The sequence below is a fragment of the Platichthys flesus genome, chromosome 2 (genome assembly GCF_949316205.1).
Source record: "Platichthys flesus chromosome 2, fPlaFle2.1, whole genome shotgun sequence".
Taxonomy (NCBI): Eukaryota; Metazoa; Chordata; class Actinopteri; order Pleuronectiformes; family Pleuronectidae; genus Platichthys; species Platichthys flesus.
Window position 1 is genome coordinate 1377025 of NC_084946.1, and position 19761 is coordinate 1396785.

General features: G+C 40.7%; 1 protein-coding gene across 1 annotated transcript in view; it reads right to left on the reverse strand.

The window, feature by feature from the left end:
* LOC133974241 (receptor-type tyrosine-protein phosphatase gamma-like) overlaps positions 1-19761 on the reverse strand; it is a 121236-nt gene that overhangs the window by 18618 nt on the left and 82857 nt on the right. Inside the window, exons 6-7 of the mRNA XM_062412146.1 lie at positions 17096-17253; positions 833-1025 (exon numbers count right to left, since the gene is read on the reverse strand). Coding sequence (XP_062268130.1) covers positions 833-1025; positions 17096-17253 — 351 coding nt within the window. The remainder of the gene's footprint in view (positions 1-832; positions 1026-17095; positions 17254-19761) is intronic.

The window sequence follows — 19761 nt, forward strand, 5'->3', positions numbered from 1 at the left end:
GTACCTGAAGTAAGGCAGGGGACAAACCCTGCTAGGACAGTTGACACAGCACAGATGCCAGGCCACACATGAGAAATTGTAAATACACTAAGAGACATGCGCGAGCACACACACACAAACTGCAAAATGTGTTTGAGTGGTAATGAGGCAGGAGTGGGAGGACGGCTGGTGTTCCTCCCACTGCCTTACGCTAGGGGAGTTACCCTGAAATGACAGAGAACTAGCCCAGACCACACGCACACACACACACACACACACACACACACACACACACACACACACACACACACACACACACACACACACACACACACACACACACACACACACACACACTCACACTCACACACACACAAAGAGAAGACAATTGGTTTCCTCTGGGCATGTGAGCAAGAATGAATATCCCTCATTTATTAGCATTAAGAAATGTCACCATCCAGGAATAATGTGAGAATATTGGACCAGTTTAGGCCTTTAATGATGCTATATAAATCAGTGGGCAAAAAAGTGCTTACATGTAGCAATTGGAGAGCGTCTACATGCAGCAGTACAACATCTGCGCCTTTTTTTTCTTGTAACAATAAAAGTCTATGCTTATACACATGTTCTTTCTTTAAGAACAGAAGATCAAATCAATCAGACCAAGGACATACGGCTGCACCTTGAGTTTTCAATGTTACTACTTTGTTGTAAGTAAATAAGGATATTAAATTGCTTTTAGATGACGCTTGGTGTCACGCACGCTCCTGGTATAGAATGTGCTTTTGTTATGTTTATGGGAATATATACAAAGACTTCTTGTTTCTAAATAATCAAAACTCAACCGCCCTACCTTTGGAAGCCTCTGTACCGTATGGTCCACTGGCGCTGTCAGTCAGGTCAGGTAGCCAGGCATCTTTGACTGCTGACTTAAAGACGTGGCGATTATCCAAGCTATGGATGGGCCTGAAGTTACTGCGCAGATACTCCACTGACTTAACGTGGTCCTGCTGCTCCGTGGTGAAGATCGAGTAGAAAGCTTCCAACTGGTGCCGGCAGGGAGAGAGACAGAGAAATGGAGGGAGAAAAGTAGAGAAGAGTTACTTCCAGACACAACTCACTAACTCAGAATCACTCCGGGTGACTGTGAGTTGGTGATTTTTCCATTCCTCTCGCAGAAGAAACCATTCTTACTATTCCCTCAAAAAAACAAAATATGAGAATGCAATGCAGATATGTAACTGAAATACAAGTTGAGGATGAAATTTTAATGATCCCCACGAGAAAAACTGGGTCACTGCTGCAGCAAAACAAAGGCTTATCATAAAGAAGAATACTGGGAATAAATTACTAATAATACCAGAATATGAGGAACATATTGGGTAAACAATGTATCCATGTGTCAGTGAAAAATATGAACAATTAATAAATAGAGTGCAAAATAGTACTATGACACCTTTGAAATAATGTTGTAAAAGTTTAATTTGTTCGAAGCTATAAAGGAAATTAGTCCTGTCCATCATTATTTGATTTAAAATATCCATAACGTGGGTTTGTTTTTAGATTTCTAGGGGGGATAATTTGACACCTCCAGAAATATGCTCATTTTTAAACTTGCCAAGATTTAAATGAAAGGATTCATACCAATCCCATGTCTGCGGGTTGGATATGGAGGGAGAGTCAAGATATGATTAGAATATCTTAGCATAGAGGCTGTGAAAGGGGGAGAGAGCTGGGCAGTAAAGTTGTCAGTAAACAAACAGTAATGTAAAAATCAGAACTCCTGGGAGTCACTGTTCAGGTTAGACTCTAACATCTGTCAAGTTGACTTTTGGTGGACAATATTGTATTGACATCTTTTAAAATATGTCATAAAATATTCTTAGCTCAGACAAACAAAGATACACAAATAAAAACCAAGAAACTTAAAATTACAATAGACGGATACAATTGTTTCAGTTATCCAAAGACATATCTTATAATAGATTGATATTACATGTTCAAATTATTCTGAACATCAACACCTCAAGTGATTACATATCCATGAATCAGGATTTCGATCAATAATTTCTCCCACCAGAGGAGTTTTTTAAGTCTGTCAACCATCAATGATAAAAATGACACTCTCATCTAATGTTTGGAGATTACTTCAAATAGGTGAACTTTAAGTGAATGAGCATCCTTGTGGCCTGCTTTTGTGAAGGGCTGTCCCAGGGGATAATTGCAGTTGTGGAGTTCTGATTGAATATTCATGCTCTACCTTGTGGTATCTTTTTGGCCACAGACCAAAGAGCCCTACTAATGTAGTGTTTGAATTGGCCAAGTCCTTGAAATAGTAAATGTTGTGATAAACACATTAAAATAGAGTACTGTTGTTATTTGCATAAACTGTATCTGAAAGAGCTCTTGCTAAGGTAGCCAAAAAGGCTTGTCCCACCGGCAGTCCATAGTGGGTAAAGGTAGGTGCCAAACTCACACCATGGTGAATGATGAATAACTGAAAAGGCTCGTTCTCAGATGCAACCTCCAAATCCTTGCCAAATGTAGCTGCCCTATACAGACTAAAGCCAGTTCAAATTTGTATCTCCGAACATAGCTTTCAGCACCTGGTTGGACTATCAGATGAATCCTTGGTTTGGTTTGATAAACCAGGAAGTAGGTCTGAGATTGTGAAATTCCTACATACAAACATATTTTTTTTAGATGAAATACTGTAGATATTGTTACTTGTGAAAGTTAGTTTCTCTGATCCATTGAAACAGTTTTTGCCAAAATTGTTTTAATCTTAATTTAGCTGCCATGCTATCAAGCTGTGAACATTTTGTACTGCTTTGGTTTGATGTTGAAGTTGTCCTCTTCCTGTTGCCATTTGTCAAACACATGCTGTGTGGCAAGACGGGCAAGCAGACATGGTTTGCACTGGGTGATTGAAGTGTCATCTCTCTGCCTGTGTTGGCAGATGGATACTCTGTACAATGTGTTTGGAATCACTGCACTCAGACAAACAGCTTGTGAGCAAGGCAGAGCTGGGGGGGAGGGGGCTTAGACGAAGATTCAGTTTTATTAAGGTAAAAATCGCAGTGAGGAACTATCTGAAGACAGCATATTCTCCTGCAACTCTCTGGGCTGTATGACAACCACATACAAAACAGAAACCACATCACAGCAAAACAAGTGTCTTCCCTGAGCCCGACAATAAATGATGAGTTGACGTCCCCTTGATTCATTTCTGTAAGTAGGACTTGGAGATATGCTGCATTATTTTTGACCTATCGTACTGCTAAGGAGTCGTGTTTCTAGTGATGGCGGTAAATAGAGTGTCTATGAGAAGAAACATTTGATCAATTAAGATCATTGCCAAGACGCTCCAATAGTGTATCAAAGTGGAAAACCCTATTCTGATTCAAACATAGTTAGAAATACTCTGGATACCATCTAGTGCCCCTGAGCAAGGCACCTTACTCCCCCAACATCTGCTCTCCGGGCGCTGTACATGGCTGCTCACTGCTCTGTGTGTCCTGCACCAGATGGGTTAAATGCAGAGGATAAATTTACCTACCATTGCATGAGTGTGTTGTGCATGTCTGTGCATGTGTTTGGTATAAATAAACAAATCTTAATCTTAAGAATATCTGTATGTAATGTTAAGACAGTAGGTGATGAGATATCTTCTGGAGCAAAGTCACGCATGGATAAACTGTAAAACATCCCCACCTACTGCTGAGAAAAATAATAGTTGTTGAGGAAATTAGCTTTTTTTCCTGAGCCGAATGTGATTGCAGCAAACCCAAATCCCAAACCCCCAAAGCTGCTGCAAAACAAATGTACAATGCCCATAAAACATCAGCCTGCTAGCTATGGTGACCAGTTTTAGGGGGAACTTTGTTATGATCGAAGTCAAATGTGAGCGTCAAAGCAAGGGATTAATAAGAGTCTGATTCCACTGTTTATCAAGTCTTAGTAAACCCTTGGGGTTTAGACTGGACAAAGAATTGAGAATGGAGGACACTCTGAAAAAATTATAAAAGACATATAGATCGCGGCATGACTCTTCAGCTTATCTCTTTGTGTTCCAGCTATGGCTTTGTTATGAACTGCTGCTTTACCTTTTAATTTTAAAGTCCCTATATTAAACACCTTTCTGGTATTTAGTTTGAGGTTTTGGTAACTCTAAGATGATATATCAGTGGTTTAAAGTTGGAAAAACTGCAGCAATATGTATTTCCATGTCCTCTCTTCTGCCTCTCTCTGGAGCTGTAGACAGGACAGGCTGTTTTCACCGGCCTCTTGATCCACTCCTCTAATTGGCTGACTGCACTTTGAGTGACACGCGAACAGGCCTATCACCGGTCTCATTCTGGCGCATTGGCGACCTCTGGTAAACTTAAAGTAACGTTGTTATGTTTGCAGCTATAGAAGACCAGTCACATATTTACAGTCAATTACAACAGGATGTTTCTGAATGGTAAGTTAAACCGTCCTCATGTTTGTTCAAGTTTTAGCAGGACAGTTGGCAATGTAGGAGTAACGTCCTTAGTTACAGTACGGAGTTTCACAACAGAGTAACTCCGCACTGAGCATAATGACACGGCAGAAGAAATAAAGCGTAACCGCTGGTCTTGAACAGTAACGTTCTTAGGAGGAATGTGCACGGACACATTCTCTTCCTTGCATCACTCCACACTGCAGTGTTCCTTCAGTGTGGTTTCTTGTGGTAGCTTACAAGCTGCTAGCTCAGCAACATGTCTGCTTGGTGTCGTGTTCGGTGTGGAGGGGTGGTGGTGGGGAGCGGGGTTGGTGGGTACGGAAGCGGGACTGGTACCGCCTGGGTGGGGCAGAGAAACAAGTGCGAACCCATGTGACTCACACAGGGGAGAAAGTATGAAACAAGACGTTTCCACAACATATTTCTTAGAATGGACTGAGTGAAAAAGTCTGCGGAGTGGACTTTGAGGGTCCCTACTGACCCCCTTCAAGGAATTACAGATAGTAAAAGCCCAGAAAAATGTATTTTACACAATATGGGCCCTTTAACACATATTTATTAAAGTTGAAAGTTATATTCATTCGCATTTCTTTGTTAGCATTTGTTTTGCTTATTTTAATTGAAGGTGGAATCAGTTGGTTCAATGCAGTTTGATTCCTCGGCCTAAATTCCTGCAGTTCCAAAGCAGCAGAAGCATGGGTGTATTAAAAGGACTGGACTAGTGTGATTTTCTAAAAGGTTTGCAAAGCCCAATTATGGAAGTGTGAAAATCCTCAGTTCCTCTACATGTGTAAGATCAAGAGCATATTTTCTGTGAAATTGATAAAGTTTGATTGCATGTCATGAACTTTAATTCTTCACTTGCGACACAGACATAATTTTTGTGTGTTTGCGTGTTACTCCACTTACAGTGGACTACAGTAGTGCATGAGGTTTAGAGCCTTCAGCCCTTCAGCTCCTGGATCAGCTTGGACAGTACTGGTACACACATCACAGTGCAGCCCCATACCAGTCCAATATGTATCTCAAACCTCCACATCCCGCAAACCTGAGCTGAAATCACTATACTATCAGAGCACAAAGTTTCAGTCACAGCAGAGCAATATTCCTGTGGCAGTATAGGCAGATTCTAGGCAGCGTGTATCTGTTGCTATGGGGAACAACATCCTTAATCAGAGAAACGAGTACAGAATCCACAATGTTTTTCTCCACAGTTTCTACTGCCTCAAGCTAAAGCGTTTTTATTTTTCGAGGCAGTAAATAAGACTTAATCTGTAACTTGTACATTAAGAAAAGAGTAACTGTTTGCATATCCCCAGATACATATTTAATATGCTGATAGCTTGGCCCAGGCAGAAAGATTCATAAGTCATTGCTGCGGTCGGGAGGGATCAGAATCCCAGCAGACAGGTGGGGATGGTGGAAAACCCTGCCAAAAATATTTATATGTAGACTCCATACTTGCCCTTTTTATTTAAATAACACTTTTGGTGATTTGTTGTTTAAAAACATCTTTGGTTGTCAAGATATTATGGTATTTGAGGAGGACTGACTGATGAAAAGGACAAAGCCTAAAGTACAGAGCATTAATACAGGCCAAGCAAGCGATCTTGCGTTGGTAGGATTATTGAGCATGTCACCACACCAGTGATTCTTGAAGAGCTTTCTAAAAGCTAACAATACAATTTGAATCTTCGCACAGGCTCCCTTAGCCAGGTGGAAAACCATAAAAAAAAACAAAACACATATAGTACCGTTGGAATTGCTGCACAGAGAGATAACTCACTAGCAATTCCCTCCTCGCAGCTAATATTTAGAGTAACTGCGATGTGAGACCTACATAGCAAAAGCCATCTAAGGCTGCAAACATCTGAGACGCAGCTTCCCTCTCTCCCACACACACACCTACCCTTACGCCAGGTAGACAAATACAAGGGTGGCATGTGTACATGTCTGTTTGAAAGGAAGGCATTTAAGGTGAGCTGTTGTGCAAGAACCTGAGCATCGATCCACTTTAAAAGCAGGCCCAAAGCAACTGCTGTCTCTCCTGCTGACCTACTTCAACTATCATCCAAAACAAAAGGCTGAAAATAAGAGGAGAGAGAGAAATCAAACACAGAGAGGCAGAAATGGCAATAACTACAGTCACCATCAGTGTTAATTATCCTTCCAACCTCTGCCTTTTATCTTTCTCCATGCGGTTTTCTCAGGATAGCTGGACAGCTAAAAAAGAGGGGAGAAAACAAAGGACTTCAATAGAGGCTGCTGTTTAGACGGATTGATAAATGGTCCGAAATCAGCAGCCAAAGAACGGGAAGGATGAGTGATGTCTCTGTCACTGGCTTTTTTGTTGACACTTATTTGATTCATTTTCCCATTTTAATATTCTGCTGGTTTTTGCATAATTTCCTATTTACTGACTTTGAAGTATTGCTTTTTGTATACTTTACCTTTAACACGAGACGTACTGCTGTTGAAATTAGATTAAAACTATATTATAGGTTTTAATGGTAGACTTAGAATGACATCTACGTTTTATCATGGCAGAGCTTTTATGGTAAAATATATAGCTTCCAGTGTATCTGTGGAGTTAACTGGGTTTTTAGGCAGCTGTGGCTGAGGGTTTGTACTTTAACCTATGTAACCAATGGTTCAATCCCAGTCTTTATCAACTCCCTGGGCAAGATGCTGAACCACAAATTGGCCCTCGTGAAAAACGAAATTGCTGCCCATAAATACACTGTATTAATGTATGGGTAACTGATAAAAACACTGTAGGGGAGAGCGGGGTAAAGTGAGACATTGGGTAATGTGAGACACCTCTTGTATCTAGGCAACGGTACACATTTGTGGTCATGTGACCATTATGTTTTCAAGCCCATCCCATTCCCCCCTTGCCATGAATGAGAAGTTGGTGCTGTTGCTGTGGTAATTATGTTTTTTCACAAAAATGTGTTTTTTGCATGTAAGTACATTTTCTTGCTTTGAACTAATCCAGTGGTTCTCAACCTTTTTTCAGTGACGTACCCCCTTCGAAGAGAAAATTCTGCCGAGTACTCCCTAACCAGCGCAAAGCATTTTAAAACTCCATCAATGTCCATAACATTGCTCATTTTTAGTGGTCTCTCATGAACTATTTCGAAATAAAAAGATATAAAAAATAACTATTATTATCTCAATATAAATAAAGATTTGTGCACATCAAAATAATTATCAACTTAAAGTGACCTCTTTTGGGATCATAATAAAGATATGTTCTCAAACTGAACTCATGAACTTAATTATAGCTAAACACTTCTTCCCAAAAAATAAATTAACTTAGTTTTAAATAAAAGATTAGCTTAAAAACATATTTTTTCAATATTTATCATCTTAAAATATCTTCTTTAAGGATCGAAAAAAAATAGTGACAGGTAGCTTGTTTCCCTCTGCTTCGTGGAGGCTTTTCGCATCGTGTCTTGAGATGACCTGAATTCAGAAAGTTTTCTCTTAAAAAACTCAGGTGGCTTACCAACATGACTTTCATGTTTTGTCTGGAGATACCCAGGCCCGGTTCCAGAACAGAATGCCTTGGGGTGCATCTGAGATTACAGGGGGTGCACCAGTACTATACAAACCAGCTACCCAGCTTCAGTTCAGACTTCGCTTTTTTACACACAGGCCTTTCTACCATAGACAAGCACTTCTGTGTAGTTCTACTGACATGTTGAGACAACAAACAATTACTGTGCTTAAAAGATGGTATCATATCATGTCTTGTGATGTGGAGAACATTTCAGCTGCAACATTTGCTTATTGATATCTTAGATAGCTTTGAATATGAGATAGGTTTTTGATATGTGTGATGTGTGAGTTGTAAAAAAGAACAGAATTCTACACAAAAAAAAAAACATGTGACTGCAATTCAAAAATAACGTTTATTTTTTATAAATTGGGGCAGGATATTTGACATAACAAATAATTTTACATTGCCACTTAAAAATAAAACAGATTTTAGCTGAACAAGGAAAGAACACTTTCAGATTTTGAACTTTGTCCAAAAAGTAATCAGTATAATTCTTAAAGTTAACATAACAGTAAATAAATACAATAAAAAGAAATATGGGTTCTTATGAACATAATACATTTAATACATTAATAAAAGAAGCTGTTGTTGACATATATGAACAAATAATTTTACAATGTCATTCAAATTGTAACAACTACCAGTATGTAGACATCAGGCTGTCAGAAGCCATTTTCTCAAACTGTCCCAGGTTCCAAGACAGGGGCACACTTGATCCACCAGGGGGCACAGGATCCTTGTTGGACAGTCAAAAGTCAAAGGTTAAACTATGTACATAACAAATTGTACATTATTATATTTAATACAAACGAGGTATTCCCCCCTCAGTAGAATAAAATGACTAACATTACCCAACAACTATAGCAGTGTAGGATACATAATCATGTTAAAATAAACATAATACTTGATACAATAAAATCTGAAATGTGATTACAAAAAATATTTCTTACCCTCAGAAGAGCTGCAGCCTCCTTGAAGCTGTGCTGAATCTTCTTAGCAGCGTCTCTTTCCACTCTCCAGTTAACTTCTTGGTGAGGTCCTTCTCCACAGCAATCTGGATGAGACAGGCTTTTCTTTTGTGGAGCATGCTCCTTCTGTGTTCACTGAACACATTTTTGAGAGTTGAAAATGAATTTTCACATGTTGCACTTGATGCACCGAAGGTAAGGCTCAGCTTGAGTGTTTTTAGCACAGTAGGCATGGCTGCTAGAGGCTCACAGTATCGTATCAAAATGTCCTGTGTAGTCCAGTTTTCATTTGATTTGGCCATTTCGTCCTGCAGAAACTGCTGTGCTACAGCAAACTCAGCTTCCTTCATCTCTGTGCCTGTTAGGTCAAGCAGTGGTCTCACTTTGTTTGTGTTCAGGAAATCTTCACTCCCTGGGTGTAAGGTGCAGAGGGCCTGCACCAGTTGGCTGTTTCTTATGCTGAATCTTGCTTTAATCTCTCCCACTACAGCATCCAATGTACTGAAATACAGTCTTTTACACCCAGTCCTCTCTTCCGCTTCCTTTTGACGGTGACCAACTGTGGTGTCCACCACATAGTCACTCAAGTGGTTCAAATTTCTTGGTCGTTTCTGTGGGGGTGCTGCTGCAGGAGGTTCTGAGGTCTGTCTGTCTTGAGAGAATTTCTCCCAAAATGTGTCAAACTGAGTATCACATCTCAGCTTCTCAACACACGCCAAGGCACTTTGGACCAGTCTGACACCAGTGTAGAGGTCTGTGGATTTGGCTTGGAGTGCAGTGTTGGGAGGATCAAGCAAACTCAATATTTGATGCGTCATGCAGGCAATGAACAGGAAGCTGGGCTGGGTAATGGCCTTCAAAAGCCCTGTGGCCTCCATTCGCACCTCTGCTGCACTGGTTTGGGCGCCTTCGATCCCACGAAGCAAGTGGACAATGTTATCTATTGATTTCAGGATCACCGTCACTGTGGCCAGGTGGCCTGTCCACCGTTGCTCAAGCAACCTCTTCAACTTCTCGCCCGTGTACACTGCAGCCACTGTAGGTTTCTTGAAGTACTTGTAGAGTGAGGTGCATACACTGAAAAAGTTTTCCAGTGCGAAATCAGAAGACATGGCGTGCACCACAACCAAATGCAACTGATGATTAAAGCAGTGTACGTATGGCACCTCTCTCTGCAATTCTTCCTGCACGATTTGATTTTCTGCATCCCTCCGTGTACTCCAGACATGACACTTGCCCCATCGTAACACTGACTGAGCACCTTCACTGTATTTAGCCCAATGTCTCTCAACTGTGCCAAAACCAGCTGAGTCAGAGACTTGGCATCACATTGTTTGGTAGTGGCCATTGAGACAAGTCGCTCCCTTACAGTGTTGCTTGTGTCCACGTAGCGAAGCACTATGGATATATTTTCGCAGCCAGTGGGATCTTTGGTGCCATCAACCTTTAATGTGTACCAAGCCTCTCCTATATCTTTCACTATTTCCTCTGTGATGATTGTTCTCATGATTTCAATAATTTCATTTTGGATGTGATGTGATGTGTGGCATTCGCAGGGATGGTGCTAAAAATCCTAGCAAGGTCCTTGTCCTTTTTAAGGGTGTAGTCCATCAATGCAAGAAAAATGCCACTGCCCACCTCACCTCTTGCATCCAAAGCATCATCTGAGCCACGAAAAGGCAGCTGGTTTAAAGCTATAAATTGAATGATGTCAACAATAGCTGCTACATAGGTGCGGTTCCTCTCCAGTTGTGCTGTATTTACAAGTGTGGAGATCTCTGTACCAGTCACACTCCTTGTACGCCTCTCCTTCCACAATGCCACTGACTTCATGTGCTCTTTGCTGGACTCGTGCCTTCCCAGCCCCTTTCCACGTACAAGAGCATGGCGCCAGTTGTTGTAGCCAGTCATGGTGAAAGCATCGGTGCTGTTTTTATTTGACCCAAAGTTTCTGCAGGCATAGCAGAAAATTGAATCTTTCTCACACGAATACTCTAGCCATTCTCTAGCAGCAAACCACGAGCTGCAAAAGGACCGCTTTACCCCACTGTACAGGCGAGTCGGATATGTTTTAAGAAATACCTGGGTAGGCTGTGTTGATCCGAGATCCCCTGGCACTTGCGGGCCGCCAACGGGTGGCAGTGTCGAAGCCGAAGGCTGCTTGTCCGGGAGTGAGGGCGGCGCAGGCAAAGGCAGCGAGTCGGGCAGGATTGAGCTGGCGTTGCTAGTGCTAGCCTCCACAACGGTTATAGAGCTGATGTTGACAGAAGCCAAAGTAACGTCAACTGTTCCGGCTGCCGCGTGACCCACATTGTCTCCATCCTCCTCCCTGCTCCGGTTAATGTCTTCTGCTGTGTTCTTTTTTAACCATTTTCGGATATCCATTCCTAAATGGATATCCAACGGATATATAACTGTTGCTGCCGAAGAAGTTCAACGTCACTACCGTGCGCGCTATAGATATACTATGGGTGCGTGCATTTTGCAAACGACGCCGGCATGACACACGATGCCGGCCGGCGGCCAATCATATAGAGCGACAACATTGCGCCCTCGAGTGTGATATTGCTTTATACAACAGTATAAAGCAAAATATATACTAGTAAAATGTACTGTTAATAATAATAATTGACAATAGATTGTGATTTGTTTGTTTATTTAATCATATATTTTCCGGCAACAAAAATAAATTCCCACTGAGCGGACTGTTGCCAAGCAACATATAAACAAAACACCATACATAAATGCGGAGTGATTTTGTCAGTTTGTTGAACAGTCAGAGTGATGTCGGATGCTCATATCTCAACGGTATTTCATGGAAATAGTCACAAGTTTCATTACAATTTGTTTTGTGAGCAAGTATTTTATTATTTTTATCATATTTATAAAAAAAAAAAATCTTTATTTTTTTTCAATTGAGGGTGCAAACAATTTTTTTGGGGGTGCAATGCATGCTTATGCACCCCCGTAGAACCGGACCTGGAGATACCGCTGAAGATGTGGTGGCTTAATGCCACTGTTGGCTAATCTCTCCCCACAGAAAAAACAAAAAGTGTAAATAACCCAATCTATGTTATTGTTAATATTGTTGAAGTGTCTTTCTGTTATTTTATTGTGAAATATTTGCTCGCTTTAAGGTCATACAATTTCATTTCCGCTTTTGTATTACATGCTTTTATTTTGAAAGGGTACCGGGTAGTGACGCGGACTTGTTATGAATGATTAACTTCACAACGGAAAACTTTTACGTTTTAGCAAGGCTCCGAAGAGGCACAAGCTCTCACGGTGTTGTTTAGGGAAGGCTCTCTCCTCTGGTTTCGCCTTCTTTGGTACTTGTCCCTCCGTGTTTCAGCAGCATTGCTGTTTTCAAGGCAGGTGATGACAGGTGATGACAGGTGGCGTGTGCCAGGTTTGGTCAAACCATCGGTATGGGGGAGACTCTGTTTTTTTAGGATAATTAAATTGAAAAGCCTACTGAATATACAATTTAGTTCATGAACTTACACTTATATTTTATTGAATGTTTGTTAAATAACAATTTTTCAAGGATTTTTGAATGGATGCTAATTTTAAATATATAAAAACAAAATCTCAAGTACCCCCTGGAGTACCTTCAAGTACCCCCAGGGGTACGCGTACCCCCATTTGAGAATCACTGAACTAATCAACTGTTGTGTCATAACAAATTGATTCAGGTAAAACAACTTATATCATACATGTTGGTGAACTTCCAACATATAAAAACCATGTGATTGATGCTAGCTGAAGTTTAGCCTGAATTGCTAAGAGATGTTGTTTTGTCTAAAATGTTGGCTGTGGGGTAAACTGGGACAAATGCTGTGGGGTAAACAGGGACACTGTCTCACTTTACCCCACCATGAAGGACAAGTTAAGTTTAGTCTTAAACATATTTTAGTGTAATAATACATTACATATGTTTTATTTGTAATGTCATAAACATTGTAGAAAAGCCATCATGCTAAGAAACTACACCAGCTGGGGTAAAGTGAGACACAAGACCACTCAAAAATAAATAATCATATTTTAACTGCCCTTTGTCCTGAAGACATTCTGATCATTTCCATTTCTAGAAAACATCCTGAATTAATGGGAAATGTGTACATTTTACTGATATATCATTTTAGCTCGCCTAGAGGGGAGCAAATGTAAAAATTGTCCCACATTACAAATTGAAACCAAATAGCTTCAGTCCAATTTGATCCTATTTGTTGTGCCCCTATAACCATGACAGAAGATGAATGAACATGGTGGTATCTTCTCTGATGTGAAGATATGCACCTTCTCTTTTTCATATCAAATTGATAATCATTGGGTTTTCAACTGTTGTTCGACCAAATATGTTATTTCAGTATGCCAGGATGTTTGTATTTGTATTATTTACCAGTTAAAGAAGTTTGGCTATAGAGCATCACCATTTCTTTGGCCTCCTGCCACTACCTCCCTCTGAATCAATCTCCCTCAATCTCCTCCGTCTTTGTAATGTCCCCCCACTGCTGGCTATACACTGACCTGTTCTCCTCACTTCAAGGCAGAGAAGCCAATATTTCATCCACATTTAGTTTGCTCCAGTGCTGCTCTTGAGCAACTCGTTTGTTCTCATTAAGGGACAAGTCTGCCAAATGTTCTCTGAACTTGGGAAGAACGATGGGGGGAAAAAAATGTTTTCCCACAGACCCTTATTAACAAATACTGAACACACTGGAGCTGCTTTCCTAGTAATGACGACTCTTATCCCTGTTTTTCACTATTTAACAGGAAATATGCATACGTTTTACCAAAGTCTCAGTAGATTGAACAATAAATATATAATTAGACCAAAGTTGTTATTTTATCATTAGAAAATACCAGAGAATAGTCACTAGACCTTCTGCTGCTGCCTCACCTGTAAAAAACCTGCAATAACTGTATGGATGTGTACACAGTAGAAGTTAAACACAACATTGTGGTGCAGTGATGGACAGGAGAGGAAGGCAGCCTGATGTCAGCTGGCAGAATGTGCACACAGCCCTGTCATCCTGCCAGTGACTCTGGGTCATCACATGAAAAGTAAACAGGGGCAACTGTCAGATCTGTTTAGACTCTCAATAAACTGAAAGACCGAAACAAACACTGCCGAGATTTGCACTTGTCCAACATTATATGAATTATAATATATTTGGATATTTTTACGTCTTAATAGAAAATAACAAGTTGGTTTTGTTGCTGCAATGCTTTATACAAAGGATTATAGAGCTTTTATTTAGAAAAGTTGTGAACTTTGGTCTGAGGTTCGATTGCTTAACAGACCTGTGAATTAGCCGACATGAAATGTATAAGTAAATATCATCAAGTAAATCTAATAAATGAGTATATATGAGATGTGAAAGAAAAACACATTCTATAAAGTTGGTGTAAAAAATAACAATGATGATAGCTCACTTAGACAGTTTCAGAAAGTAAGCTGCAATCAACATCTCCAGTCACAAGTCAAGCAAAGAGCCCAGTAAGGTTGAGAAAACACACTCCACTAGTACAGTATTTCCACAAGTCCAGGTTGTTGTAAGGACCAAGAGAACAGGATATAAAAGTTGACACTTTGAAAGGTGGCTGTTTTTTTAGGGGCATGCTATTGCTAGATGGACCTGACTGTATGTACTCTCAGTTTGATCATGCCTCAAGGCAATTCTGATCCAAGTACCTTGAGATGAAGCACCACAAAAGACTGATATGTGCTCATAAAACAAACATCCTTTCAGAAACCGATGAGTTCCAAGCTAAGTCTATGTTTTTCTGCAGTCTGTGCAAGTAAAAGACATACCTGCATAATGATTATGGAAGTAAATCTGTGTCATCGGGATTTGAAACAAAAAAGACATTGAATTTCTAGCACTGAATATTTATGCATGGAAATTATGTATTTGAATGTTTTTCAACGTTTAAAATTCAACCGCAAAAAATTCAACCTCAAAAAATTCAACCGCAAAAAATTCAACCTCAAAAATTCAAACGCAAAAAATTCAACCTCAAAAATTCAACCTCAAAAAATTCAGCTGCAACATCCGGGGATCCAAGGAGGAGCAATCGATTCCAGATTCAAGATCGGGAGCGTGCGTGAGGTGCTTCGGTGAGTGTTTAAACTCTTCTATATGCCATCGGTGTAGTTTGTTTCTGTAAGATGTAGTAATAGACAGCTGACATGTGTACATTCACGGACTTTATTGGACATAAACTAAGTGGAACTTAAACGAGATGACGTTCGGATTTTTTTTTCTGAACGGGCCAGTGACTGGCATGGGTAACGCCAGGATTTCAATTTTGGATGGGCCACTATTTAATAGGAAAAATAATACTTATTATATGATCCCTGCCTGACTTGTTTGTGTTTATCTGCTGTAGACGAGCTTTAACAGCGCGGTGCGCCGCTCTCTCTCCCGTTAAAAGTGAATGTCGCTCACCCAGCTCTCTCTCTCTCTCTCTCTCGCTCCACTGTCAGCTGTAACCCTCAGCTGTTTTAAGACACGTCACACCAAGACGCTTTGACAGCTCTGACAACGCTGAAGCTACAGCCGAAACAGTAAGGACAGGGCCGGTCTTTCCTACAGGCGACATGGGCGGTTGCCTAGAGAGCCACTCAGCCGAGCCAAAAAATTAAAATATATTATATCTTAAAACAGCTGACAGGGCCGGGAAACCTTTCAAAATAAAGTTCCCCAGCCCAGCCGTGCCCGTCCTCCGCCCTCATGCCGCCGGTGGAGAACGGTGTCCCAGGTATGTGGGAGACACGTTACACCAAGACGCTTTGACAGCTCTGACAACGCTGAAGCTAACTCACCTTCGACATGCAACATCAGAGCAATATTGTGTCCCGACGTCGACACCGAGCGACCGTCTTTTCCAAAGACAGGAAGGGATGTTTGGATTTGATTGTGTGGTAGGCAGCATTGATGAAAATAAATATGTATGCGAGTTAAAAAGAAGTGGTCTACGTATTTCTGATTTGATTTGGCTTTTCGCGCATTTGGTTTAACACATGTAGTAACAGGAGAGAGAGACAGTGGAGCGAGAGAGAGAGAGAGCTGGGTGAGCGACATTCACTTTTAACGGGAGAGAGAGCGGCGCACCGCGCTGTTAAAGCTCGTCTACAGCAGATAAACACAAACAAGTCAGCAGGGATCATATAATAAGTATTATTTTTCCTATTAAATAGTGGCCCATCCAAAATTGAAATCCTGGCGTTAGCCATGCCAGTCACTGGCCCGTTCAGAAAAAAAAATCCGAACGTCATCTCGTTTAAGTTCCACTTAGTTTATGTCCAATAAAGTCCGTGAATGTACACATGTCAGCTGTCTATTACTACATCTTACAGAAACAAACTACACCGATGGCATATAGAAGAGTTTAAACACTCACCGAAGCACCTCACGCACGCTCCCGATCTTGAATCTGGAATCGATTGCTCCTCCTTGGATCCCCGGATGTTGCAGTTGAATTTTTTGAGGTTGAATTTTTGAGGTTGAATTTTTTGCGGTTGAATTTTTGAGGTTGAATTTTTTGCGGTTGAATTTTTTGAGGTTGAATTTTTTGCGGTTGAATTTTAAACGTTGAAAAACATTCAAATACATAATTTCCATGCATAAATATTCAGTGCTAGAAATTCAATGTCTTTTTTGTTTCAAATCCCGATGACACAGATTTACTTCCATAAATGATGCCTCAGCGCAGTTCATGGCGTAAAAACAAAGTCAGAACTCAAGTCATATGGCAAAAGACGTGTGAAGGGAAAGTTCATGGGCTGTAGTAAACACTAGAAAAGGATATGAACTTTAAAGGCCCATTTATTTAGAAGACAATTTATGTGTTCATACTTAGAGCAATTAGCTGCAGTGACTTTTCTGAACCATTCTCATATTGAAGAGGCTGTTATCCTGAAATAATAATACACATTCAATTTCTGATCATAGTTTAAATTAGATCCCAATATGATTTAGTTTTTTTACTTGTGATCTTCGGATACTATTCTTGACTTCCAAGCTTTTCCACCAAAACAGCCCACACATGTAATCTCCACCTGTTTGATGCGTTATATGTGTGTCTTACCTGTTTGTATGAGACGTAGATAGGTCTGCTGAAAATGATCCACTCCACCACCTTACTGCAGGGCGGAGTGGTCAACGAGCCGGTGTAGCGATAGTAACTTCCCAGTGCGGACGGCAGCAGGTCCTTCAGCACAAACGGCTCCAGGAACGTCTCTTTCTCTGCATGAGAGTGGACAGGACACAATGTTCAGATTAATACAACATGATCTACACAGCACTTTGTGTTTCACTGTAAACTATGAGTTTCTTGAGCAGACCCCAGTGCTACTGTTTCACAGCCTTAAGGTTAATGCTATTGATTGCATTTGCATTGTGCCTGCCCTGTTCAATGTCACCCTATTGACACACATAGTGGCACTTGTCACCTACATCACATCTCCAAGCACAAATGTTGACACAAGGAAATGATTCACTAACAATGTTTGTTCCAAACAGAAATCACCAGTGATTTGAAACACAGCTGAGGCTTCAAGCCAGAAACACTGTTTAAATGTGTGGTGTCCTGTCATTTTAGTTTGTTAATTTCAGTCTCATCAGTGTATTTTCTGTTTCCTGTTTTATTTTGTAGTATCTGTCCCTTGTGTGTGGTTTCTATCTTCACTTCCTTTCGGTGATTGTCTTCCCAGTCCTCATGTGTTTCACCTGTGGTTAATTGTTCCTGCCTTCCCTCTTGTGTCTATTTAAGCCTCTGTGTTCCCCAAGCCCTTTGTCGGTTTGTACTCCTTGTTGTGCTACTCGTTTCTACACGTAGACTTCCATAGGTTTGTTTTGTACTGCTGTCTCGACCAGCTTCTCCTGCTTCCATGTTCTCTGTGCGCCTTGTCGCCAGAAGTTTTCCTGTTAGTGTTAGTTTATTTTTGTCTTGATAAAGACCTTTTTTGTATATTAAATCCTTTTTTGTTATAACCTCTGCATCCTGGGTCCATCTCCTCCATCAAACCGTAACAAAATGATTCTTTTAGAGGGAGAACGATGTGGATCCAACAAAAACAGGCATTGATTAAACAGTACAATAGTTTTATGTGTGGCTGTGTCATTTAGTTCCTAATGACCTCAGAGGAAATGTTCATGTGAATTATTGTTGTATTCATGGTGGATAAAAGCAGGATGTGGAGCAAAATGATGTATTAAGCCATTTTCAGACATGAACTCTGGAGGTTGTCTGCATAATTGGGTCCAGTTTGCCTTTCACACATGATCAACGCAGCATGAGATTCTCGGCTCAGACATGTTCACAACAACACAGAAATCTCCAGTGTTCAGGTGAGGGGAGGCTCAGCAGGCAGAAGCAGGACATAACACATTAATTATACTCCAGAACTCACATGGTTTTTGTTTACAGCACAACACCAGCATTGGCTCATTTTACCAAAAGCTCTCCTGATGTCTAAGTCTGTGTCTGGGATGTGTATGGCTCTCCGCTTTTTCAACTTGAGATATTTATATTCCTTTTGTCGATTTTTCATTTTTTCGTTTGTTGCATGTTTGATATAAACAATCCTGCGGAGGATTTGTTTTCTCATATGGGTTAATTCTGTTGAGTTTTTCCTAAAGGTGTGGCACAAAAAACTCCAGAGACAGTCCAGAGCCTCCCACTTGGACATCTGCAACCTCACATACAGCACCTCCGGAGAATATCAGAAGATTATCCACAGTTCAGAGCATGTCTGAAAGTAGCTTTAGTGTTGTGTTACCTGGCCTGAGCTGGCGCATTATGCTATGAGTGTCATGTGCTACCACTAGACTCTCGACTCTCAATGACCAATGAAAAGAGGGAAACAGGCTGACGGGCCGACACTGTGTTAATGAGATAACTTGAGTCATGTTTTTAATATAGCTGAAACTTTACAATTTTGTCTCAGGGCGTCTTGGTTTTAGTTTGTGGAAAGTTATGATGACAGCCTGCTCTCTGTTTTTGTCACCACCTCCGCTCATGCCTGCGGATTTAGCTGATGAATTGGAACAGGATGAAACGGAGGAAGATGATAAGCACCATCAAATCATTTTTGGAGTAAAGACATGTACTTTAAAGCTGGGATCCAAAACATTTTCATTTGTCACAAAATGAGTATTTCCCTGAGTGCAGGATGAGTCATCAGTTTACAGTCAACAGTTGAAACCATTAAACAGGAAGAGCAATAGATTTTATCATTTTGTATTTATGTAAACAAATCCACCGACCTACAAGCAATAACCTATCATTGTTAAATAGTGGGGAGTGTGAAACAGACACACAATATTTCCTCATGTAAAACAATAAGGTTATCCATTATTAGTTTTCTTCTTATATAACCACATGTGTTATCTCTAAAATAAGAAACCAACAGCAAAGGGGACAGGGACAATGATCCACTGTTCTGATGAAAACATGAAAGGAAGGAGAGTGACAGGAATGGAAATAAAGGGTGAGAGAGTGTTTGAGTGTCTATGACGTTGGGAAGATGAGTGCAGCAGGGCGGGTCACTCGACAGGGACGGCGACGGGGGGAGAGGAAGATGCACTCTCTTTATCAGTGACATATAGATCCCCCCTAACCCTTCTTTCTCTTCCTTTTCACCCTCCACTGACAAGGCCTGTCTCCTGCTGCCTTCCCCAGTGCCAAGTTCAGGGAAGTATTTTCAGCTCCATTGAATCCGTGCGACCGAGTGAAATGGGGAGGGAGGAAGA